At 40.1% G+C, this 26,701-nt stretch overlaps 1 protein-coding gene and 1 long non-coding RNA gene across 2 annotated transcripts in view; one reads left to right on the top strand and one right to left on the bottom strand.

The window, feature by feature from the left end:
* LOC133542430 (uncharacterized) overlaps nucleotides 1–11,981 on the top strand; it is a 38,799-nt gene extending 26,818 nt beyond the window's left edge. The window contains exon 3 of the long non-coding RNA XR_009804158.1: nucleotides 11,326–11,981. This is a non-coding gene — a long non-coding RNA (uncharacterized LOC133542430). The remainder of the gene's footprint in view (nucleotides 1–11,325) is intronic.
* ezra (ezrin a) overlaps nucleotides 1–26,701 on the bottom strand; it is a 41,543-nt gene that overhangs the window by 2,982 nt on the left and 11,860 nt on the right. The window contains exons 3-9 of the mRNA XM_061886529.1: nucleotides 24,358–24,453; nucleotides 24,010–24,284; nucleotides 13,156–13,239; nucleotides 11,603–11,749; nucleotides 11,343–11,439; nucleotides 3,686–3,849; nucleotides 3,491–3,621 (exon numbers count right to left, since the gene is read on the bottom strand). Of these exons, the coding sequence (XP_061742513.1) occupies nucleotides 3,491–3,621; nucleotides 3,686–3,849; nucleotides 11,343–11,439; nucleotides 11,603–11,749; nucleotides 13,156–13,239; nucleotides 24,010–24,284; nucleotides 24,358–24,453 (994 nt within the window). The remainder of the gene's footprint in view (nucleotides 1–3,490; nucleotides 3,622–3,685; nucleotides 3,850–11,342; nucleotides 11,440–11,602; nucleotides 11,750–13,155; nucleotides 13,240–24,009; nucleotides 24,285–24,357; nucleotides 24,454–26,701) is intronic.

The raw sequence follows: 26,701 nt of genomic DNA on the forward strand, positions 1-26,701 counted from the left end.
TAAATTATTACTTTTTTTATTTTATTGTATTCTATTTTATTTTAAAGTATTAGTTTTATTGTATTCAATTTAAAGTATTCATTTTATTTTATTTTACTTTATTCAAATTAAATTACATTATTTATGAATTTAATTTAATTTCAATTCATATCATTTTATTTTATTTTATTTAAATAAAAAAATTGAAGCAGTTCTTCAAATTAACTTGAATTACGTTAAATTAAGATAAATTAAATCCAATTTAAATTAGATTAAATACATTTTTATAATTAAATGTTTTTTCATTTTAATTAAATCAAATTAAATTACATTTTATTTTATTTTTAATTTTTAAAATTTTAATTAAAGCATTATTTTTATTTAATTTAATTCAATTTGAAGTATTCATTTTATTTTTCTTTATTTAAATTATTAATAATTTAATTTGATTTAATTTCAATTCACATCATTTTATTTTATTTAAATAAAAAAATTAAAGCATTTATTTAAGTTAACCTAAATTACGTTAATTTAAATCAAATTTAAATTAGATTAAATTTAATTTTATAATTAATTGTGTTTTTTCAGTTTAAGTAAATTAAATGTTTATTTTAATTTAATTGTATTTTAATTAAAGTATTATATTTTATTCAATTCAAATTAAAGTATTTTCATTTTTATTTTATTCAAATTAAATTACATGTATTAATTACATTTAATTTAATTTCATATCATTTTATTTTATCAAAAAAAAAATTAAAGCATTTATTTAAGTTAAGTAAAATTAAATCAATTTTAAATGAGGTTAAAGTAAATATAATAATTAAATGTGTTTTTTTTAATTCTAATTAAATTACATTATTTTATTTTTTTTTATTTTATTTTATCTTATACGGAAAACCATTGCATCTAATAGAGAATGTCTCATTTGCACCCCTGGTGGTGAAATCTATTAAAATGAGTGTGGTCCCAAGAAGGTGGGCTTTTTCAAATTGATGGTTCTAAAAGTGCTCTCACTCCGGTCAACATATGAAATAACAAGTGTGTGTAAAAATTTGAAGTGCTCCCCCTCTGGCCAACATATGTGATAAAAAGTGTGTGTAAGAAATTGAAATGCGCCCCCTTTGGCCAAAATGTATTTAAAAAAAATAAATAAATATGTATATAAAGACATACAGTAATAACTTGAAGTAAATAATGAAGATTAAAAACCAATTACAAACCAAAAATCCCCCCCCCTTCCGCCCATTTTTTTTTACTATAAGCTACCTTTTTTATATTTGCATAGTATATAAATATTATTATTGTTTTAAATACAAATCTTTATATATCTAGAAAGGGTGGTCCTAAAGAGGTAGGCTTTTTTCCAGGTCTCAAGAAGGTACGAAATACAAGAATGTATGTGTGTGTGTGTGTGTGTGTGTGTGTGTGTGTGTGTGTGTGTGTGTGTGTGTGTGTGTGTGTGTGTGTGTGTAAAAATATGAAGGGCTCCCCCTTAATGTTGTAAATACAAATTATTTTATATCTAGAAAGGGTGGTCCTAAAGAGGTAGGCATTTTTCTCAGGTCCCAAGAAGGTACGAACCACACGAATGTGTGTGTGTGTGATAAACCAAGCATGAATCCAAACAGAACTTGTTCTGTTTGTGTGTGTGTGTATGACGGGCTCCCCCTTATTGTTGTAAATACAAAACTTTATATATCTAGAAAGGGTTGTCCTAATGAGGTAGGCATTTTTCTCAGGTCCCAAGAAGGTACGAACTACACGAATGTGTGTTTGTGATAACCCAAGCATGAATCCAAACAGAACCCGTTCTGTTTGTGTGTGTGTGTATGAAGGGCTCCCCCTTATTGTTGTAAATACAAATTTTTATATATCTAGAAAGGGTTGTCCTAAAGAGGTAGGCAATTTTCAGAGGTCTCAAGAAGGTACGAAATACAAGAATGTGTGTGTGCGTGTGTGTAAAAACATGAAAGATTCCCCCTTAGTGTTGTAAATACAAATTATTTATATCTAGAAAGGTTAGTCCTAAAGAGGCATTTTTCAGAGGTCCCAAGAAGGTACGAAATACAAGAATGTGTGTGTGTGTGTGTGTGTGTGTGTGTGTGTGTAAAAATATGAAGGGCTCCCCCTTAATGTTGTAAATACAAATTATTTTATATCTAGAAAGGGTGGTCCTAAAGAGCCATTTTTCAGAGGTCCCAAGAAGGTACGAACTACATGAATGTGTGTGTGTGATGAACCAAGCATGAATCCAAACAGAACCCGTTCTGTTGGTGTGTGTGTGTATGAAGGGCTCCCCCTTATTGTTGTAAATACAAAACTTTATATATCTAGAAAGGGTTGTCCTAAAGAGGTAGGCATTTTTCTCAGGTCCCAAGAATGTAAGAAATACCCGTGTGTGTGTGTGTGTGTGTGTGTGTGTGTGTTTGTGTGTGTGTAAAATAGGAAATATTCCCCCTTAGTTTTGTAAATACAAATTATTTTATATCTAGAAAGGGTGGTCCTAAAGAGGCATTTTTCAGAGGTCCCAAGAAGGTACGAAATACAAGAATGTGTGTGTGTTTGTGTGTGTGTAAAATAGGAAATATTCCCCCTTAGTTTTGTAAATACAAATTATTTTATATCTAGAAAGGGTGGTCCTAAAGAGGCATTTTTCACAGGTCCCAAGAAGGTACGAAATACAAGAATGTGTGTGTGTGTGTGTGTGTGTGTGTGTGTGTGTGTGTGCATGCGTGTAAAAATAAGAAGGGGTCCCCCTTAATGTTCTAAATACAAATTATTTTATATCTAGAAAGGGTGGTCGTAAAGAGGCATTTTTCACAGGTCCCAAGAAGGTACGAAATACAAGAATGTGTGTGTGTGTGTGTGTGTGTGTGTGTGTGTGTGTGTGTGTGTGTGTGTGTGTGTGTGTGTGTGTGTGTGTGTGTGTGTGTGTGTGTGTAAAAATATGAAGGGCTCCCCCTTATTGTTGTAAATACAAATTATTTCATATCTAGAAAGGGTGGTCTTAAAGAGCCATTTTTCAGAGGTCCCAAGAAGGTACGAACTACATGAATGTGTGTGTGTGTGTGTGTGTGCGTGCGTGTGCGTGTGCGTGTGTGTGTGTGTGTATGTGATGAACCAAGCATGAATCCAAACAGAACCCGTTCTGTTTGTGTGTTTGTGTGTATGAAGGGCTCCCCCTTAATGTTGTAAATACAAATCTTTATATATCTAGAAAGGGTGGTCCTAAAGAGGTAGGCATTTTTCTCAGGTCCCAAGAATGTAAGAAATACCCGTGTGTGTGTGTGTGTGTGTAAAAATATGAAGGGCTCCCCCTTATTGTTGTAAATACAAATTATTTTATATCTAGAAAAGGGTGGTCCTAAAGAGGTAGGCATTTTTCAGAGGTCCCAAGAAGGTACGAACGACACGGATGTGTGTGTGTGATAAACCAAGCATGAATCCAAACAGAACCCGTTCAGAAGAAAGCAGAGTTGAATCCCCGTCCCCTCCAGGACTTTCTCACCCCTCTCGGCCCTCTTGGTGGTCTCCTCGTACTGCTGGAGCTTCACCATCAGATCCTGCTTCTCCCGCTCCATCTGCTCCTTCTCCTTCTCAATGGCCTCCCTCCTCTTCTTCTCGCCCTCCAGCTGGTCCCTAAGGACACGGCACACGTTAGTTCCATGTCGGCTTACGGTCCACGGAGAGACTTTTTCCTTGCCTCTCCATCTTCTTCTGCAGCCTCTCCTCCTTGGCCTGGGCCTTCATCTGCTGCACCTCGATGGTGTCGGTCTTGCGGCGCCGCATGTACAGCTCGTGGTTGCCCATGCACAGCTGCAGGATGCGCTTGTTGACGCGCAGGCGCGGCGCGTAGAAGACAAAGTCCTGGCAGGCGGATGAGAGTCGGCATTAGAGCAAAAAACTGGATAAAATGCCTTGCGGCAAACAAACCGCTTTTCTTAGTATCTTTAAGAAACATGGAGAACAAGGCGAAAACATGTTACACACCGAAGGTGATTAGCTCGTTAGCTGCCCAACTGTATCCGCTTGGCTTGTGCCGATAGATCGGCCCCTGACCAGTATCGGACGATTTTCGTTAAAAGGCATGTAATCTCTACTGTCTACTATATTTTATGTCTGCTATATAAGCAGCTAATTATGTGTCTCCATACACAGTGTGGAGCCTCTCCCTTGGACTAATACTAACCACCTCCATTACAGCGAATAAACTGCTTTTCTTAGTATCTTTAAGAAACCTGGAGGACAAGGCGAAAACATGTTACACACCGAGAGCAAGCCAGGAGTCGACACGCTGGTAGCTAAGCTAGTTTGAAACATCACAAAGAAACGCCGTGCTTATTGACTTTAGGAAGTGTCGATGGAACCACGTTACGGCAGGAAGTCAGCGGGTAATAACAGGAAGTCAACAAGTCGATCAATCATAGTCGAGAGCATTTTTTAAATGAAAACATTATTAAAACGGACGGTCTGATTGTGGCGGTCCGCTCCCTGTATGATCAGTGTCAGAACTTGGTCCGCATTGCCGGCAGTAAGTCGGACCCGTTTACAGTAAGGGTTGGACTCCGCCATGGCACTGATTCCGTTCATAACTTTTATGGACAGAATTTCTAGGCACAGTCAAGGCGTTGAGGGGATCCAATTCGGTGGCCGCAGGATTAGGTCTCTGCTTTTTACAGATGATGTGGTCCTGATGGGTTCAACCGGCCAGGATCTTCAGCTCTCACTGGATCGGTTCGCAGCCGAATGTGAAGCGACTGAGATGAGAATCAGCACCTCCAAGTTTGAGTTCATGGTTATTGCCCGGGAAAGGGTGGAATGCCATTTCCAAGTTGGGGAGTAGATCTTGCCCCAAGTGGGGGAGTTCCAGTACCTAGGAGTTTTGCTCATGAGTGGGAGAAGAGTGGATCGTGAGATCGACAGGCGGATCGGTGCGGCGTCTTCAGTAATGCGGACGCTGTATCGATCTGTTGTGGTGAAGAAGGAGCTGAGCCGGAAGGCAGATCTCTCAATTTACCGGTTGATCTACGTTCCCATCCTCACCTATGGTCATGAGCTTTGGGTTATGACCGAAAGGATAAGATCACGGGTACAAGCGGCCGAAATGAGTTTGGGTCTCTCCCTTAGAGATAGGGTGAGAAGACTCGGCTGAGAATCAGCACCTCACATAGTTCTCACCCGAAAAAGGGTGGAGTGCCTTCTCCGGGTTGGGGAAGAGATTCAAGTACCTCGGAGTCTTGTTCACAAGTGAGAGTAATGTCGATCGTGAGATCGACAGGCAGATCATGGCGGCGTCTTTAGTAATGCAGACTTTGTATCGATCCGTTGTGGTGAAGAAGGAGCTGAGCCGGAAGGAAAAGCTCTTAATTTATTCCCATCCTCACCTATGGTCATGAGCTTTGGGTTATGACCGAAAGGACAAGATCACGGGTACAAAAGGCCGAAACGGGTTTCCTCCGCCGGGTGGCGGGGCTCTCCCTTAGAGATAGGGTGAGAAGACTCGGATGAGAATCAGCACCTAGTTTCCACCCGGCAAAGGGTGGAGTGCCTTCTCCGGGTTGGGGAAGAGATTCAAGTACCTCGGAGTCTTGTTCACAAGTGAGGGAAGAGTGGATTGTGATATCGACAGGCGGATCGGTGCGGCGTCTTTAGTAATGCAGACTTTGTATCGATCCGTTGTGGTGAAGAAGGAGCTGAGCCGGTCGGCAAAGCTCTCAATTTATCGGTCGGTCTACGTTCCCATCCCATCTTAGAGATAGGGTGAGAAGCTCTGTCGTCCGGGCGAGCTCTAAGTAAAGCCACTGCTCCTCCACATGGAGAGGAGCCAGATGAGGTGGTTCGGGGATCTGCTCAGGATGCCACCAGATCGCCTCCCTAGGGAGGTGATTTAGGGTAGAAGGCCTTGGGGAAGACCCAGGACGCGTTGGGAAGACTATATCTCCCGCCTGGCCTGGGAATGCCTCGGGATCCTCCGGGGAGGAGCTGGACAAAGTGGCTGGGGAGTCGTAAGGCTGGGCTTCTCTGCTTAGGCTGCTGTCCCCGCGACCCAACCTCGGATAAGCGGAAGAAAATGGATGGATGGATGGAAAATGGCCCCCGCATACTTTGACTTTGTTTCATGCCTTGCCATAGTTTCGTGCTTCATGCCATGCCAAGTAGGTTTTGTTTGATTTATGTTCTTTGTCTGTTTAGGCATTAGCTTTGTTTCTTAGCCCAAGTTGTGCCTCCGCTGTGAGCGATTTTTGTTTGTATATTTTTTTAGTTAAAATTAAATCGTGTTTTTACCTAAATGCCATGTCCCGAGTAGTCCGTCTACCTTCCTGGGAGAACGACCCCGCAGTAAGCTGCAACCCCCCTATCGTGACATAAAATACTTCTTACCATTAATGCGACTTCTTGAACAGGTGCTGTAGAAAACGGACGGATGGAATTAAATGCATGAGAATGTTTTGTATTTTGCACGTTATTTTTAGCACTGTGGTTACCAGCGAAATCATTCATAATTATCGCGTTAAGCAATGTCAGCTAAGATTTATCTGAGAGCCAGATGCAGTCATCAAAAGAGCCACATCTGGCTCTAGAGCCATAGGTTCCCTAGCCCTGTTCTATGTGAAACCTTTCATTCCGGTTTCAGGGCAAATCACTCCACGGAGACAGCCCTCGCAAAAATGACTAATGATTTATTTCTAACGATGGATTCTGATGTGTCATCTATGTTGCTGCTCCTCGATCTTTGTGCTGCTTTCGATACCGTCGATCATAATATTTTATTAGAGCGTATCAAAACAGGAATTGGTATGTCAGACTTAGCCCTGTCTTGGTTTAACTCTTATCTTACTGATAGGATGCAGTGTGTCTCCCATAACAATGTGACCTCGGACTATGTTGAGGTAACGTGTGGCGTTCCCCAGGGTTCGGTCCTTGGCCCTGCACTCCTCAGCATCTACATGCTGCCGCTACGTGACATCATACGCAAATACGGTGTTAGCTTTCACTGTTATGCTGATGACACCCAACTCTACTAAAGCTGACAGCTGGAGGCGTGTCTTAATGAAATTAAACAATGGATGTCCGCTAATTTTTTGCAACTCAACCCCAAAAAAACGGAAATGCTGATTATCGGTCCTGCTAGACACCGACCTGTATTTAATAATACAACTCTAACATTTGACAACCAAACAATTAAAAAAAGGGACTTGGTAAAAAATCTGGGTATTATCTTCGACCCAACTCTCTCCTTTGAGGCACACATTAAAAGCGTTACTAAAACGGCCTTCTTTCATCTCCGTAATATCGCAAAAATTCGCTCCATTTTGTCCACTAAAGACGCCGAGATCATTATCTATGCGTTTGTTACGCCCCGTCTCGATTACTGTAATGTATTATTTTGGGGTCTCCCCATGTCTAGCATTAAAAGATTACAGTTGGTACAAAATGCGGCTGCTAGACTTTTGACAAGAACAAGAAAGTTTGATCATATTACGCCTGTACTGTATATACCTTTATATACACATATATATATACCTATACTGTATATACATATATACCTTTATATACATATATACATACATATATATACCTATACTGTATATACCTTTATATACATATGTACATACATATATACCTATACTGTATATACCTTTATATACATACATATATACCTGTACTGGCTCACCTGCACTGGCTTCCTGTGCACTTAAGATGTGACTTTAAGGTTTTACTACTTACGTATAAAATACTACACGGTCTAGCTCCATCCTATCTTGCCGATTGTATTGTACCATATGTCCCGGCAAGAAATCTGCGTTCAAAGGACTCCGGCTTATTAGTGATTCCTAGAGCCCAAAAATAGTCTGCGGGCTATAGAGCTTTTTCCGTTCGGGCTCCAGTACTCTGGAATGCCCTCCCGGTAACAGTTCGAGATGCCACCTCAGTAGAAGCATTTAAGTCTCACCTTAAAACTCATTTGTATACTCTAGCCTTTAAATAGACCTCCTTTTTAGACCAGTTGATCCGCCGCTTCTTTTCTTTTTCTCCTCTGTCCCCCCCTCCCTTGTGGAAAGGGTCCGGTCCGATAACCATGGATGAAGTACTGGCTGCCCAGAGTCGGGACCCAGAATGGACTTGTGAATTGGTTGGGGACATCTCTACGATGCTGATCCGACTCCGCTTGAGATGGTTTCCTCTGGACGGGACTCTTGCTGCTGTCTTGGATCCGCTTTGAACTGAACTCTCGCGGCTGTGTTGGAGCCACTATGGATTGAACTTTCACAGTATCATGTTAGACCCGCTTGACATCCATTGCTTTCGGTCCCCTAGAGGGGGGGGGGGGGGTGCCCACATTTGAGGTCCTCTCCAAGGTTTCTCATAGTCAGCATTGTCACTGGCGTCCCACTGAATGTGAATTCTCCCTGCCCACTGGGTGTGAGTTTTCCTTGCCCTTATGTGGGTTCTTCCAAGGATGTCGTAGTGGTTTGTACAGTTCTTTGAGACATTTGTGATTTAGGGCTATATAAATAAACATTGATTGATTGAGTGATTATTAGGGACCAAATGTCCCTTTGGGACAGAGGACCCTATTGTATTTCTAAGGTTTTATTATTATTATACCGCCGCCTCTTTGAGCTGTAATTTGACCCTCTTAACATGCTTCAAAACTCACCAAAAGTAGCACACCTATCAGGACTGGCGAAACTTGCGATCTAATCAAAAAACCAAAAACCCAAAACTCAAAATAGCGCTCTAGCGGCCTCTAGGAAAAAAACACTGACAAAACTGCTCGTAACTTCCGTTAGGAATGTCGCAGAGACATGAAACAAAAACTTCTATGTAGGTCTGACTTAGACCTATATTTCATACTCTGACATCTTTCAGCAAAAATCAACAAAAAGTTGGCAAAAAGCCCTTCAAAACAAACGTTTCCTAAAACATGTCATTTTTGCCTCTTTGACCCCCTTAAAATGCTTCAAAACTCACCAAACTCAACACACACATCAGGACTGGCGAAAATTGCGATCCAATCAAAAAAACCCAACCCCAAAACTCAAAATTTCGCTCTAGCGCCCTCTAGGAAGAAAACAGACAAAACTGCTCCTCGGAAGAAAAAACAGACAAAACTGCTTTTGACTTCCAGTAGGAATGTCGTAGAGACATGAAACAAAAACCTCTATGTAGGTCTCACTTAGACCTAGATTTCATACTCTGACATCTTTCAGCAAAAATCAACAAAAAGTTGGCAAAAACCCCTTCAAAACAAACATTTCCTAAAACATGTCATTTTTGCCTCTTTGAGCTGTGATTTGACCCCCTTAAAATGCTTCAAAACTCACCAAACTCAACACACACATCAGGACTGGCAAAAATTGCGATGCCATAAAAAAAATCTAACCCCAAAACTCAAAATTTCGCTCTAGCGCCCTCTAGGAAGAAAACAGACAAAACTGCTCCTCGGAAGAAAAAACAGACAAAACTGCCTTTGACTTCCAGTAGGATTGTCGTAGAGACATGAAACAAAAGCCTCTATGTAGGTCTGACTTAGACCTAGATTTCATACTCTGACATCTTTCAGCAAAAATCAACAAAAAGTTGGCAAAAACCCCTTCAAAACAAACGTTTCCTAAAACATGTCATTTTTGCCTCTTTGACCCCCTTAAAATGCTTCAAAACTCACCAAACTCAACTCACACAACAGGACTGTCGAAAATTGCGATCCAATCAAAAAAACCTAACCCCAAAACTCAAAATTTCGCTCCAGCGCCCTCTAGGAAGAAAACAGACAAAACTGCTCCTCCGAAGAAAAAACAGACAAAACTGCCTTTGACTTCCAGTAGGAATGTCGTAGAGACATGAAACAAAAACCTCTATGTAGGTCTGACTTAGACCTAGATTTCATACTCTGACATCTTTCAGCAAAAATCAACAAAAAGTTGGCAAAAACCCCTTCAAAACAAACGTTTCCTAAAACATCTCATTTTTGCCTCCTTGAGCTGTAATTTGACCCCCTTAAAATGCTTCAAAACTCACCAAACTCAACACACACATCAGGACTGGCGAAAATTGCGATCCAATCAAAAAAACCTAACCCCAAAAGCCAAAATTTCGCTCCAGCGCCCTCTAGGAAGAAAACAGACAAAACTGCTCCTCGGAAGAAAAAACAGACAAAACTGCTTGTAACTTCCCGTAGGAATGTCGTAGAGACATGAAACAAAAACCTCTATGTAGGTCTCACTTAGACCTAGATTTCATACTCGGACACCTTTCAGCAAAAATCAACAAAAAGTTGGCAAAAACCCCTTCAAAACAAACGTTTCCTAAAACATGTCATTTTTGCCTCTTTGACCCCCTTAAAATGCTTCAAAACTCACCCAACTCAACACACACATCAGGACTGGCGAAAATTGCGATGCCATAAAAAAAAACCTAACCCCAAAACTCTCAATTTCGCTCTAGCGCCCTCTAGGAAGAAAACAGACAAAACTGCTCCTCGGAAGAAAAAACAGACAAAACTGCTTTTGACTTCCAGTAGGAATGTCGTAGAGACATGAAACAAAAACCTCTATGTAGGTCTCACTTAGACCTAGATTTCATACTCTGACATCTTTCAGCAAAAACCAACAAAAAGTTTGCAAAAACCCCTTCAAAACAAACGTTTCCTAAAACATGTCATTTTTGCCTCTATGACCCCCTTTAAAATGCTTCAAAACTCACCAAACTCAACTCACACAACAGGACTGTCGAAAATTGCGATCCAATCAAAAAAACCTAACCCCAAAACTCAAAATTTCGCTCCAGCGCCCTCTAGGAAGAAAACAGACAAAACTGCTCCTCGGAAGAAAAAACAGACAAAACTGCTTGTAACTTCCCGTAGGAATGTCGTAGAGACATGAAACAAAAATCTCTATGTAGGTCTGATTTAGACCTAGATTTCATACTCTGACATCTTTCAGCAAAAATCAACAAAAAGTTGGCAAAAACCCCTTCAAAAAAACGTTTCCTAAAACATCTCATTTTTGCCTCCTTTGAGCTGTAATTTGACCCCCTTAAAATGCTTCAAAACTCACCAAACTCAACTCACACAACAGTACTGGCAAAAATTGCGATCCAATCAAAAAAACCTAACCCCAAAACTCAAAATTTCGCTCCAGCGCCCTCTAGGAAGAAAACAGACAAAACTCCTCCTCGGAAGACAAAACTGCCTTAAACTTCCAGTAGGAATGTCGTAGAGACATGAAACAAAAACCTCTATGTAGGTCTCACTTAGACCTACATTTAATATATTGACAACTCCCAGTTTTTATTTACAATTTACACGACGTGACAACTTCACTGCTTCTGTGTTTGCAGGAACAAACGGTACTTACAGGGGACTTCTTGTCGATGGGCTTGATGATGAACTTCTTATCGTTGAAAGAAATGTTCCTGATTTCGCTCCAGGGGAATCCGATCTTAGGGGTCATCCTGAAAAAAGTGAACAAATCAATTGGTAAGGTGAGATCTTTGCTTGTAGAACCAAATGCAAGAGTTCAACGGCCTCCCCCAACAAACGGCGGAGGGGGTGAACGACCGAAAGTTGCGGCGGGATGACGGGTCAACGCTCGCCAAACAAATGTTTTGTTCCCACCTGTCCTCCTTCTCGTAGATGTTGAGGCCCAGGGCGTCCACGCCCAACCACAGGTCGGTGTTCTTCTTGTTCTTGATGTCAAAGTAGTTGATGCCGTACATCTCCAAGTCCTGGGCGATCTTCAGGTACTCGATCATGGCCTCCTCCCTGCGGGGGGAGGGGGGGAAGTCACGTCAAAATGATTTAAGGGTGGACTTTTGGGAGCGGTTTCGGGTGAACCTGAGTGTTTTAGGAACCGGCGAAGTGGAGATTTGTGTTTAACACAGGTGTAGAGGGAATGTGCGTACTGTTTCCGACTGTCTGTGAGGCCCTGAATGTGTCATGACGAAGGCAAAGGTGACCGGTGGGCTCCAGTTTAAATTTGGACGTTACTGGTAAACCAACGGGTAAATTGTATTTAATTGAAATAATATAGAATAAAATAAATACATTGATTTAGTTGAAATAAAATACAATAAAATACAACAAATTCACAAATTTAATTGAAATAAAATACAATAAAATACAATGAATACATTAACTTAATTTAAATAACGTTAAAATAAAATAAAATGAATACATTAATTTGATTGAAATAGAATACATTGCAATGAATACAGTAATCTAATTTGAAATTAAATAGAATAAAATACAATGAATACATTAATTTAATTTAAATAAAATTGAATAAAATACAATGAATACATTAAGTTAATGTAAATAAAATACATTGCATACATTACTTTAATTTAAATAAAATAGAATAAAATACAATGAACACATTAATTTAATTTAAATTATATGGCATAAAATACAATGAATACATCAGTTTAATTGAAATAATATATAATAAAATAAAATAATTACATAAATTTATTTTAAACAAAATAGAATAAAATACAAGGAATACTTTAATTTAATATAAACAAAATATAATAAAATACAATGAGTACATTAATTTAAATGAAATAGAATAAAATACAAGGAATACATTAATTTAGTTTAAATAAAATACATTGTCCCCCTTAATTACATGTTAATTCATGTTATCACGTGTTAATAACATAACGTTAATCACTTCAAAACTATAGTAGACACAAACAAAAATGCGCAGCACAAATCTAGCACAAAGGCTAGGAAAATTCCGCTGTGTACGATGGGAAGAGACGAGAGGGGTTATCTATTTTGATCCAAAACCTTCCCAAGCTCGATCCAGGACCAGTCCAAGCCCGAGGAATCTTTTCCTTTTGCGTTAATGTGAACGAAAACAATGGCTGTTTACATTTTAGACTGTTATTGTTCAGTAAGGGACACTCATCATGTATGCTTGTGTGCTCTTGTGCGCTCGGCTGTTGTGTAGCTGCTCGCTCCTAGCAGCCCACAGCCCACTTTTCGTAAATGACTTGACTAAAATTCAGGATAAGATCCAGCGTGTGCGTTTGTTGGCGGACATTTCCATGCTAACCGCCGGCATCGGAGCTCATGTTGGAGATTTTAGAGGCAAGCCGATATCAGATCGTTATCCGTATCGGATCGGCCCACTCCTGGTAAAGGTTTTCCAGACCAAGACTTACTTCAACATGCATCCGTGCTCCTCATGCCAGACCTGGATCTTGTCCTCCCACTGCTCCTTGGACAGACTGTGTTGCTCCAGGACTCTGAGTAGGCAGACGGGTTAGGGGTGTTGTTGTGTGGTTTTCTACACAAAATTCATCTATTTATTGTGTGAATGCTCCAAAGTTTTCTATTCAAAATTCATCTATTTGTTATTATTATTGTGTGAATGTTACAAAACATTCCCACAACAATGTTTTTCTACACCAAAATTCATCTATTTATTTGGGACCAAAAGTCCCTTTGGGACAGAGGACCCTATTGAATTTTATTCATTCTTTCTTTATTATTATTCCGAAGCTTTGAGCTGTAATTTGACCCCCTTAACATGCTGCAAAACTCACCAAATTTGACACACACATCAGGACTGGCGAACATTGCGATTTAATTAAAAAAAAACTAACCCCAAAACGAAAAATTGCGTTCTAGCGCCCCTTAGGAAGAAAACATGGACAAAACTGCCTGTAACTTCCAGTAGGAATGTTGTAGCGACATGAAACAAAACCCTCTATGTAGGTCTCACTTAGACCTAGATTTCTCACACTAACATTCTTCAGCAAAAATCCACAAGAAGTTTGCAATTCCTCTTCAAAACAAAAGTTTCCTAAAAAATGTAATTTTTGCCTCTTTGAGCTGTAATTTGACCCCCTTAAAATGCTTCAAAACTCACCAAACTGGACACACACATCAGGACTGGTGAAAATTGCGATTTAATCAAAAAACCTAACCCCAAAACTCTAAATTGCACTCTAGTGCCCCCTAGGAATAAAACACTGACAAAACTGCTCTTGGGAAGAAAACACAGACAAAACTGCTCGTAACCTCCAGTAGGAAAATTGCGATTTAATCAAAAAACCTAACCCCAAAACTCTAAATTGCACTCTAGTGCCCCCTAGGAATAAAACACTAACAAAACTGCTCTTGGCAAGAAAATACAGACAAAACTGCTTGTAACTTCCAGTAGAAATGTTGTAGAGACATGAAACAAAAACCTCTATGTAGGTCTCACTTAGACCTACATTTCATTCATTGACATCCTTCAGCAAAAATCAACAGGAAGTTGGTAATTACCACTTCAAAACTAAAGTTTTGTAAAAACCCGTCACCTTTTTTCAAACATTATCTCCTCTGAGCGCGTTGGTTGTGTCGGCTTCAAACTACCACAGGAGAGAGATTGAACCCTTCTGATTAAAAGTTGCGCAAAGAGTTTTTCTAACTGCTCCGGTTTTGATTTTACGAGCCTTCAAAGAACTGCTGCGCTGCTGCCGTCTCAAGATGGCCGCTTAAAAGCAGGAAGCACCAGCGTGACCACACAATGCAGAGAAGGTAGGTAATGTGCGGGTAAAGATATGTTGACTGGGTGAAAGAAGGAGGCACCAGTTTGACTCCAGGATACAGAGAAGGTAGGTAAAGTGCAGGTAAAGATATGTTGTCTGGGTGATGGCAGGAAGCACCAGCGTGTATGGGTGACAGAAAGAAGCACCAGTGTGACCCCAGGATGCAGGGAAGGTAGGTAATGTGCAGGTAAAGATATGTTGAATGGGTAAAGGCAGGAAACACCAGCAAAAGTCTGTCCCGTCCATCGCTGCTTGCAGCTTTATTATTTTTCTTCTCCAGATTTTGCCGCGCTTTACCTCTACCTTCTGCTTTCCCTTGAAAAATTCCAAAAATTCACAGATTTCCCAGAATTCCAAGTTTTCCGGGATATTATTCCACCATTTACACATTTTTCAACCGATTCAAACCATTCCACCTTCAACATTTTCCAAGTTCCAAAAAATTCCAGGAATTCAATTTTTTTCAAAACATTTTTCTCACCCTTTTTTCTGGCGCCTACTCTTTCCACATTTTTCATCCCATTCAAACCGTTCCAACTTCAAATTGTTCATATTTGGTAATCGCAGGCTTTCCATTGACAAATCCCAGAAATTCCCAGAATTCCATGTTTTCCAGGACATTTTTCCCATTCAAAATGAATTGGCCATTTTTCAAACTGCCACCATACCATTTCCACATTTTTCAACTGATTCAAACCATTCCACCTTCAACTTTTTCCAAGTTCCCAAAAATTCCAGGCATTCCATTTTTTTCAAAACCTTGTTTTCACCCTTTTTTCTGGCGCCTACTCTTTCAACATTTTTCATCCCATTCAAACTGTTCTAACTTCAAACTGTTCATATTGGGGAATTGCGGGCTTTCCATTGATAAATCGCAAAAATTCCCAGATTTCCCAGAATTCCAGGTTTTCCGGAACATTTTCCCCATTCAAAATTAAGATTTCACCATTTCCACATTTTTCAACCGATTCAAATCATTCCATCTTCAACCTTTTCCAAGTTCCCAAAAATTCCCGGAATTCCATGTTTTTCAAAACCTTGTTTTCACCCTTTTTTCTGGTGCCGACCCTTTCCACATTTTTCATCCCATTCAAACTGTTCTAACTTCAAACTGTTCATATTGGGGAATCGCGGGCTTTCCATTGACAAATCCCTAAAATTTCCAGAATTCCATGTTTTCCGGGACATTTTTCCCATTCAAAATGAATTGGCCATTTTTCAACACTCCACCATTTCCACATGTTTCAACTAATTCAAACCATTTCACCTTCAACATTTTCCGAGTTCCCAAAAAATTCCAGGAATTCCATTTTTTTCTAAACATTTTTTTCACCCTTTTTTCTGGCGCCTCCACTTTCCACATTTTTCATCCCATACAAACTGTTCATATTGGGGAATTGCGGGCTTTCCATTGATAAATCGCAAAAATTCCCAGATTTCCCAGAATTCCAGGTTTTCCGGAACATTTTCCCCATTCAAAATTAATCGGCCATTTTTCAAGATTTCACCATTTCCACATTTTTCAACCGATTCAAATCATTCCACCTTCAACCTTTTCCAAGTTCCCAAAAATTCCAGGAATTCCATTTTTTGGAAAACCTTGTTTTCACCCTTTTTTCTGGCGCCTACTCTTTCCACATTTTTCATCCCATTCAAACTGTTCATATTGGGGAATTGCGGGCTTTCCATTGACAAATCCCAAAAATTCCCAGATTTCCCAGAATTCCAGGTTTTCCGTAACATTTTTCCCTTTCAAAATGAATTGGCCATTTTTCAACACTCCACCATTTCCACATTTTTCAACCAATTCAAACCATTTCACCTTCAACATTTTCCGAGTTCCCAAAAAATTCCAGGAATTCCATTTTTTTCTAAACATTTTTTTCACCCTTTTTTCTGGCGCCTCCACTTTCCACATTTTTCATCCCATTCAAACTGTTCATATTGGGGAATCGCGGGCTTTCCATTGACAAATCCCAAAAATTCCCAGATTTCCCAGAATTCCAGGTTTTCCGGAACATTTTCCCCATTCAAAATTAAGATTTCACCATTTCCACATTTTTCAACCAATTCAAATCATTCCACCTTCAACCTTTTCCAAGTTCCCAAAAATTCCCGGAATTCCATTTTTTTCAAAACCTTGTTTTCACCCTTTTTTTCTGGCGCCGACCCTTTACACATTTTTCATCCCATTCAAACTATTCATATTGGGGAATTGCGGGCTTTCCATTGACAAATCCCAAAAATTCCCAGATTTCCCAGAATTCCAGGTTTTCCGTAACATTTTTCCCATTCAAAATGAATTGGCCATTTTTCAACATTCCACCATTTCCACATTTTTCAACCAATTCAAACCATTTCACCTTCAACATTTTCCGAGTTCCAAAAAATTCCAGGAATTCCATTTTTTTCTAAACATTTTTTTCACCCTTTTTTCTGGCACCTCCACTTTCCACGTTTTTCATCCCATTCAAACTGTTCATATTGGGGAATCGCGGGCTTTCCATTGACAAATCCCAAAAATTCCCAGATTTCCCAGAATTCCAGGTTTTCCGGAACATTTTCCCCATTCAAAATTAAGATTTCACCATTTCCACATTTTTCAACCAATTCAAATCATTCCACCTTCAACCTTTTCCAAGTTCCCAAAAATTCCCGGAATTCCATTTTTTTCAAAACCTTGTTTTCACCCTTTTTTCTGGCGCCGACCCTTTCCACATTTTTCATCCCATTCAAACTGTTCTAACTTCAAACTGTTCATATTGGGGAATCGCGGGCTTTCCATTGACAAATCCCTAAAATTTCCAGAATTCCATGTTTTCCGGGACATTTTTCCCATTCAAAATGAATTGGCCATTTTTCAACACTCCACCATTTCCACATTTTTCAACCAATTCAAACCATTTCACCTTCAACATTTTCCGAGTTCCCAAAAAATTCCAGGAATTCCATTTTTTTCTAAACATTTTTTTCACCCTTTTTTCTGGCACCTCCACATTCCACATTTTTCATCCCATACAAACTGTTCATATTGGGGAATCGCGGGCTTTCCATTGACAAATCCCCAAAATTCCCAGATTTCCCAGAATTCCAGGTTTTCCGGAACATTTTCCCCATTCAAAATTAAGATTTCACCATTTCCACATTTTTCAACCAATTCAAATCATTCCACCTTCAACCTTTTCCAAGTTCCCAAAAATTCCCGGAATTCCAATTTTTTCAAAACCTTGTTTTCACCCTTTTTTCTGGCGCCGACCCTTTCCACATTTTTCATCCCATTCAAACTATTCATATTGGGGAATTGCGGGCTTTCCATTGACAAATTCCCAGATTTCCCAGAATTCCAGGTTTTCCGTAACATTTTTCCCATTCAAAATGAATTGGCCATTTTTCAACACTCCACCATTTCCACATTTTTCAACCAATTCAAACCATTTCACCTTCAACATTTTCCGTGTTCCCAAAAAATTCCAGGAATTCCATTTTTTTCTAAACATTTTTTTCACCCTTTTTTCTGGCACCTCCACTTTCCACGTTTTTCATCCCATTCAAACTGTTCATATTGGGGAATCGCGGGCTTTCCATTGACAAATCCCCAAAATTCCCAGATTTCCCAGAATTCCAGGTTTTCCGGAACATTTTCCCCATTCAAAATTAATCGGTCATTTTTCAAGATTTCACCATTTCCACATTTTTCAACCGATTCAAACCATTTCACCTTCAACCTTTTCCAAGTTCCAAAAAATTCCAGGAATTCAATTTTTTTTAAAAACCTTTTTTTCACCCATTTGTCTGGCGCCTACTCTTTCCACATTTTTCATCCCATTCAAACAGTTCCAACTTTAATTTGTTCATATTGGGGAATCGCGTTTCCCTCGACAAATTCCAAGATTTCCCAGAAATCCAGGTTTTCCGGGACATTTTTCCCATTCAAAATGAATCGGCCATTTTACAACATTCCACCATTTCCAAATTTTTCAACTGATTCAAACCATTCCACCTTCAACATTCTTCAAGTTCCACAAAAATTCCAGGAATTCCATTTTTTTTCCCAAAAAATTTTCGCCCTATTTTCTGGCGCCTACTCTTTCCACATTTTTCATCCCATTCAAACTGTTCATATTGGGGAATCGCGGGCTTTCCATTGACAATTCCCACATTTCCTAGAATTCCCAGGTTTTCCAGGACATTTTTCCCGTTCAAAATGAAACGGCCATTTTCCAAACTGCCACCATTTCCACATTTTTCGACCGATTCAAACCATTCCACCTTCAACATTCTCCAAGTTCCAAAAAATTCCCGGAATTCCCAGAATTCCATTTTTTTAAAACCTATTTTCACCCTTTTTTCTGGCGCCTACTCTTTCCACATTTTTAAACACCCATTTCAATCGTTCTACCGTCAAAAATTCCTCTTAATCAGGATAAAAATTACGTTTTGCACAATTCCCACATTTTTCAAACGATTCATGTGTATTAGTTATTCCTCTGTGTGTTTTTAGTTCCTGTCAGTGCTCTTATTTTGTCGGTTTCCTGTTTTTTCCCCCCTGTGTGCTGTTTTCCCCTCAGCTGTGGCTGATTGGCACCTGGCCACACCTGGTGTCAATCAGCCCGCTTCTATTTAAGTCTGTTTTTCTCCTCCAGTCAGTTGCTGGATTATTGTCATGTCGATGTTGTATCTTGTCTTGTCCACGCGGCGTGGTGGTAAGCTATGTTTGATTGCGGTTTTTTAGCTCACTGCCTTTTGTTCCCAGCTTCCAAGTTTGTTTTTATATTACATGTACGACTTCTGTTTCCTGCTCGATTCTTGCCAGCTTCCGTGCCAAGTTCCTTTTTGTTTTCTAGCTGCCATGCTAGCTCCTTTAGTTTGTTATCCACCTTGTGAGCGTTTTGTGTTAGTACCCTTTTGTTTGGTCTTGTTCTATTATATGAATTAAGTCATGTTTTCTCACTCCATGCCTGCCTCCATCTCTTGACCGATTTAAACAATTCCAACACCAACCAATCCAGCTCATTCGGGACATTCATGCTCCTAATCGTTTCCAAAAAAATCCCGCTTTTCCCCAAAATTTCCAGGAAGGGCAATTTTTCCAAGTTGCAAGATTCACGCATTTTTCAACCGATTCATGTGTTTTAGTTTTTCCTCTGTGTGTGTTTAGTATTTCCTGTTTTTAGTTCCTGTCAGCGCTCTTATTTTGTCTGTTTCCTGTTTTTCCCCGTGTGTGCTGTTTTTCCCTCAGCTGTGGCTGATTGGCACCTGGCCACACCTGGTGTCAATCAGCCCAAATCTATTTGAGTCTGTTTTTGTCCTCCAGTCAGTTGCTGGATTATTGTCATGTCGATGTCGTATCTTGTCTTGTCCATGCAGCGTGGTGGTAAGCTATGTTTGATTGCGGTTTTTAGCCCTACAGCCTTTTGTTCCCTGCTTCCAAGTTTGTGTTTATATTACATGTACGATTTCTGTTTCCTGCTCGATTCTTGCCAGCTGCCATGCCAAGTTCCTTTTTGTTTTGTAGCTCCCATGCTACCTCCCTTAATTTCTTTATCCACCTCGTGAGCGTTTTGTGTTAGTACCCTTTTGTTTGGTCTTGTTCTATTATATGAATTAAGTCATGTTTTCTCACTCCATGCCTGCCTCCATCTCTTGACCGATTTAAACAATTCCAACACCAACCAATCCAGCTCATTCGGGACATTCATGCTCCTAATCGTTTCCCCCCAAAAATCCCGCTTTTCCCCAAAATTTCCAGGAAGGGCAATTACTCCAAGTTGGACGATTCCCACATTTTTCAATCGATTCATGGGTTTTAGTTTTTCCTCTGTGTGTGTTTAGTATTTCCTGTTTTTAGTTCCTGTCAGCGCTCTTATTTTGTCTGTTTCCGTTTCCCCCCCCCTGTGTGCTGTTTTCTCCCCTCATCTGTGGCTGATTGGCACCTGGCCACACCTGGTGTCAATCAGCCCGCTTCTATTTGAGTCTGTTTTTGTCCTCCAGTCAGTTGTTGGATTATTGACATGTCGATGTCGCTCTTGTGGTTGCTACCTGTCGTATCTTGTCTTGTCTACGCAGCGTGGTGGTAAGCTATGTTTGATTGCGGTTTTTTAGCTCACTGCCTTTTGTTCCCTGCTTCCAAGTTTGTTTTTATATTACATGTACGACTTCTGTTTCCTGCTCGATTCTTGCCAGCTTCCGTGCCAAGCTCCTTTTTGTTTTGTAGCTCCCATGCTACCTCCCTTAATTTCTTTATCCACCTCGTGCGTGCTTTGTGTTAGTACCCTTTCGTTTGTTCTTGTTCTATTTAAATGAAATCATGTTTTCTCACTCCATGCCTGCCTCCATCTCTTGACCGATTTAAACAATTCCAACACCAACCAATCCAGCTCATTCGGGACATTCATGCTCCTAATCGTTTCCCCCCAAAAATCCCACTTTTTCCCCCAAAATTTCCAGAAAGTTCCCATTGACATGAACGGGCCATTTTTCCAAGTTGCACAATTCCCAATTTTTTCAACCGATTCATGTTTTTTAGTTTTTCCTCTGTGTGTGTTTAGTATTTCCTGTTTTTAGTTCCTGTCAGCGCTCTTATTTTGTCTATTTCCTGTCCTGTTCCCCCCCCCTGTGTGCTGTTTTCTCCCCTCAGCTGTGGCTGATTGGCACCTGGCCACACCTGGTGTCAATCAGCCCGCTTCTATTTGAGTCTGTTTTTCTCCTCCAGTCAGTTGCTGGATTATTGTCATGTCGATGTCGCTCTTGTGGTTGCTACCTGTCGTGTCGTATCTTGTCTTGTCTATGCAGCGTGGTGGTAAGCTATGTTTGATTGCGGTTTTTAGCCCTACAGCCTTTTGTTCCCTGCTTCCAAGTTTGTGTTTATATTACATGTACGATTTCTGTTTCCTGCTCGATTCTTGCCAGCTGCCATGCCAAGTTCCTTTTTGTTTTGTAGCTCCCATGCTAGCTCCCTTAATTTCTTTATCCACCTCGTGCGCGCTTAGTGTTAGTACCCTTTTGTTTGGTCTTGTTCTATTTGAATTAAATCATGTTTTCTCACTCCATGCCTGCCTCCATCTCTTGACCGATTTAAACAATTCCAACACCAACCAATCCAGCTCATTCGGGACATTCATGCTCCTAATTGTTTCCCCAAAAAAATCCCGCTTTTCCCCCAAATTTCCAGGAAGGGCAATTTCTCCAAGTTGCACAATTCCCAAATTTTAAAACCGATTCATGTGTTTTAGTTTTTCCTCTGTGTGTGTTTAGTATTTTTCTGTTTTTAGTTCCTGTCAGCGCTCTTATTTTGTCTATTTCCTGTTCCCCCCCCCCTGTGTGCTGTTTTCTCCCCTCAGCTGTGGCTGATTGGCACCTGGCCACACCTGGTGTCAATCAGCCCGCTCCTATTTGAGTCTGTTTTTCTCCTCCAGTCAGTTGCTGGTTTATTGTCATGTCGATGTCGCTCTTGTGGTTGCTACCTGTCGTGTCGTATCTTGTCTTGTCTATGCAGCGTGGTGGTAAGCTATGTTGGATTGCGGTTTTTAGCTCACGGCCTTTTGTTCCCTGCTTCCAAGTTTGTGTTTATATTACATGTACGATTTCTGTTTCCTGCTCGATTCTTGCCAGCTTCCATGCCAAGTTCCTTTTGGTTTTGTAGCTCCCATGCTAGCTCCCTTAATTTCTTTATCCACCTCGTGCGCGCTTAGTGTTAGTACCCTTTTGTTTGGTCTTGTTCTATTTGAATTAAATCATGTTTTCTCACTCCATGCCTGCCTCCATCTCTTGACCGATTTAAACAATTCCAACACCAACCAATCCAGCTCATTCGGGACATTCATGCTCCTAATCGTTTCCAAAAAAATCCCACTTTTCCCCAAAATTTCCAGGAAGGGCAATTTCTCCAAGTTGCACGATTCCCACATTTTAAAACCGATTCATGTGTTTTAGTTTTTCCTCTGTGTGTGTTTAGTATTTTTCTGTTTTTAGTTCCTGTCATCGCTCTTATTTTGTCTATTTCCTGTTTTTTCCCCCCCCTGTGTGCTGTTTTCTCCCCTCAGCTGTGGCTGATTGGCACCTGGCCACACCTGGTGTCAATCAGCCCGCTTCTATTTGAGTCTGTTTTTCTCCTCCAGTCAGTTGCTGGATTATTGTCATGTCGATGTCGCTCTTGTGGTTGCTACCTGTCGTGTCGTATCTTGTCTTGTCTATGCAGCGTGGTGGTAAGCTATGTTGGATTGCGGTTTTTAGCTCACGGCCTTTTGTTCCCTGCTTCCAAGTTTGTGTTTATATTACATGTACGACATCTGTTTCCTGTTCGATTCTTGCCAGCTTCCATGCCAAGTTCCTTTTGGTTTTGTAGCTCCCATGCTAGCTCCCTTAATTTCTTTATCCACCTCGTGCGTGCTTTGTGTTAGTACCCTTTCGTTTGTTCTTGTTCTATTTAAATGAAATCATGTTTTCTCACTCCATGCCTGCCTCCATCTCTTGACCGATTTAAACAATTCCAACACCAACAAATCCAGCTCATTCGGGACATTCATGCTCCTAATCGTTCCCAAAAAAATCCCGCTTTTCCCCAAAATTTCCAGGAAGGGCAATTTCTCCAAGTTGCAAGATTCACGCATTTTTCAACCGATTCATGTGTTTTAGTTTTTACTATGTGTGTGTTTAGTATTTCCTGTTTTTAGTGCCTGTCATCGCTCTTATTTTGTCTATTTCCTGTTTTTTCCCCCCCTGTGTGCTGTTTTCTCCCCTCAGCTGTGGCTGATTGGCACCTGGCCACACCTGGTGTCAATCAGCCCGCTTCTATTTGAGTCTGTTTTTCTCCTCCAGTCAGTTGCTGGATTATTGTCATGTCGATGTCGCTCTTGTGGTTGCTACCTGTCGTGTCGTATCTTGTCTTGTCTATGCAGCGTGGTGGTAAGCTATGTTGGATTGCGGTTTTTAGCTCACGGCCTTTTGTTCCCTGCTTCCAAGTTTGTGTTTATATTACATGTACGATTTCTGTTTCCTGCTCGATTTTCTCCCCTCAGATGCGGCTGATTGGCAACTGGCCACACCTGGTGTCAATCAGCCCGCTTCTATTTGAGTCTGTTTTCCTCCTCCAGTCAGTTGCTGGATTATTGTCATGTCGTATCTTGTCTTGTCAACACAGCGTGGCGGCCAAGTTCCTTTTTGTTTTGTAGCTCCCATGCTAGCTCCCTTAATTTCTTTATCCACCTCGTGCGCACTCTGTGCTAGTACCCTTTCGTTCGTTCTTGTTCTATTTAAATGAAATCACGTTTTCTCACTCCATGCCTGCCTCCATCTCTGCATCTTGGGTTTCGTCACAAACAAAACCAGTCCGACATTACCACATTCCACTCATCCTGGACCAAGTTCCGAACCAAATTCGGTTTTTCCTGGAAATTCGAACCATTATATCACTTCAGCATTGGAGCATTCACACGCAGGAATTGTCTCATCTAGTTGCGGTGGTGGTTGTGGTCTGACCTGCGGGACAGCAGGCGCTCCGAGGACATGTAGCCGTTTTGGTGCACCGACTTCCTGTACTCGCCGTATTTGGCCTGGATGGCGTAAGACGCCAGCAGGACGGCGGACTCGGGCGGGCAGTAGATCTCCTCGCCCAGGACGTCCTCCTTCACCTGCAGGTAGAAGAGCCTCCTGGTCACGTCCTGGATCAGCTCCTCGGACACGTCTTCCGGGTAGTACTTGGCCCTCAGCTTGAACTGCAGGGGGGTCTCCTTCTTCACGTCCTGGGACATGACCTGGGGACAATCGGACACTTGTTATGGGATTCAGGCTTGGGACTATAAAAAAAAAGTCATAAAAAAGAAGGACCTTCTTATTGGAGTTGAGCCACATGAGGAAACCTTTGCCGTCCACAAACTGGAGCCCAAAGTACCAAGTCTCGCGAAGGCCGATGGTCCTGGCCACCTGAGATAAAAACAGTCTTAAATCCCTTATCATGATTTTTGGACTCTTAAGCCCCGCCCACTTACTTACTGTCCATCTCCCCTTCAGATTCCAACCAATCAGATTTTAGTCGTTAGTCCTCTAGTTCAGGGTTCACCAACCTTTTTGAAACCAAAAGCTACTTCTTGGGTACTGATTCATGCCAAGGGCTACCAGTTTGATACACACTTAAATAAATTGCCAGAAATAGCCAATTTGCTCAATTTATCTTTAAATAAATACATCTATATGTATATATATATATGTATATATATATATTAAAAAAATGTTTTTTTCTCTCCGTCATTCGATCATACATTTTTTTTCCTTTTTACGGAAGGTTTTTTGTAGAGAATAAATGATGATAAAACACTTAATTGAATGGTTTAAAAGAGGGGAAAACAGGAAAAAAATTAAAAAAATTTTTTGAAACATCCACAGCTTCAATTTTAACTCTTTAAAATTCTAAATTCAACCGAAAAAAAAGAAGAGGAAAAACTAGCTAATTCGAATGTTTTTGAAAAAATTTAAAAAATAATTTAGTCATTTTTCCTGATTAAGATTCATTTCAAAATTTTCATGACATGTTTTAAATAGGTTAAAATCCAATCTGCACTTTGTTAGAATATATAACAAATTGGACCAAGCTAGATTTCTAACAAAGACAAATCATTATTTCTTCTAGATTTTCTAGAACAAAATTTTTTAAAGAAATTCAAAAGACTTTGAAATAAGATTTAAATTTGATTCTACAGATTTTCCAGATTATTTTTGGGGAATTTTAATCATAAATTTGAAGAAATATTTCACAAATATTCTTCATCGAAAAAACAGAAGCTAAAATGAAGAATTAAATTAAAATCTATGTATTATTCTTTACAATAAAAAAATAAAAAATACGCGAACATTGATTTAAATTGTCAGGAAAGAAGAGGAAGGAATTTAAAAGGTGTTTAAAAATGCTAAAAGAATTTTCAAGGTTGTATTATTTTTCTCTAAAATTGTCTTTCTGAAAGTTATAAGAAGCAAAGTAAAAAAAAAAAAAAGAATTTATTTAAACAAGTGAAGACCAAGTCTTTCAAATATTTTCTTGGATTTTCAAATTCTATTTGAGTTTTGTCTCTCTTAGAATTAAAAACGTCGAGCAAAGCGAGACCAGCTTGCTAGTAAATAAATACAATTTAAAAAATAGAGGCAGCTCACTGGTAAGTGCTGCTATTTGAGCTATTTTTAGAACAGGCCAGCGGGCGACTCATCTGGTCCTTACGGGCGACCTGGTGTTGGTGACCCCTGGTCTAGTTCAATTCTCTCAGCTTTATGTTCTACAAACCCCGTTTCCATATGAGTTGGGAAATTGTGTTTGATGTAAATATAAACAGAATACAATGATTTGCAAATCCTTTTCAAGCCATATTCAGTTGAATATGCTACAAAGACAACATATTTGATGTTCAAACTCATAAATAATAATTCACTTAGAATTTCATGGCTGCAACACGTGCCAAAGTAGTTGGGAAAGGGCATGTTCACCACTGTGTTACATCACCTTTTCTTTTAACAACACTCAATAAACGTTTGGGAACTGAGGAAACTAATTGTTGAAGCTTTGAAAGTGGAATTCTTTCCCATTCTTGTTTTATGTAGAGCTTCAGTCCTTCAACAGTCCGGGGTCTCCGCTGTCCTATTTTACGCTTCACACATTTTCCATGGGAGACAGGTCTGGACTGCAGGCGGGCCAGGAAAGTACCTGCACTTTTTCTTTTACGAAGCCACGCTGTTGTAACACGTGCTGAATGTGGCTTGGCATTGTCTTGCTGAAATAAGCAGGGGCGTCCATGAAAAAGATGGCAGCATATGTTGTTCCAAAACCTGTATGTACCTTTCAGCATTAATGGTGCCTTCACAGATGTGTAAGTTACCCATGCCTTGGGCACTAATGCACCCCCATACCATCACAGATGCTGGCTTTTCAACTTTGCGTGGATAACAGTCTGGATGGTTCGCTTCCCCTTTGGTCCGGATGACACGATGTCGGATATTTCCAAAAACAATTTGAAATGTGGACCCGTCAGACCACAGAACACTTTTCCACTTTGCATCAGTCCATCTTAGATGATCTCGAGCCCAGAGAAGCCGGCGGCGTTTCTGGGTGTTGTTGATAAATGGCTTTCGCTTTGCATAGTAGAGCTTTAACTTGCACTTACAGATGTAGCGACCAACCTTATTTAGT

This window comes from Nerophis ophidion, linkage group LG24 (assembly GCF_033978795.1).
Source record: "Nerophis ophidion isolate RoL-2023_Sa linkage group LG24, RoL_Noph_v1.0, whole genome shotgun sequence".
In the NCBI taxonomy this organism is placed as follows: Eukaryota; Metazoa; Chordata; class Actinopteri; order Syngnathiformes; family Syngnathidae; genus Nerophis; species Nerophis ophidion.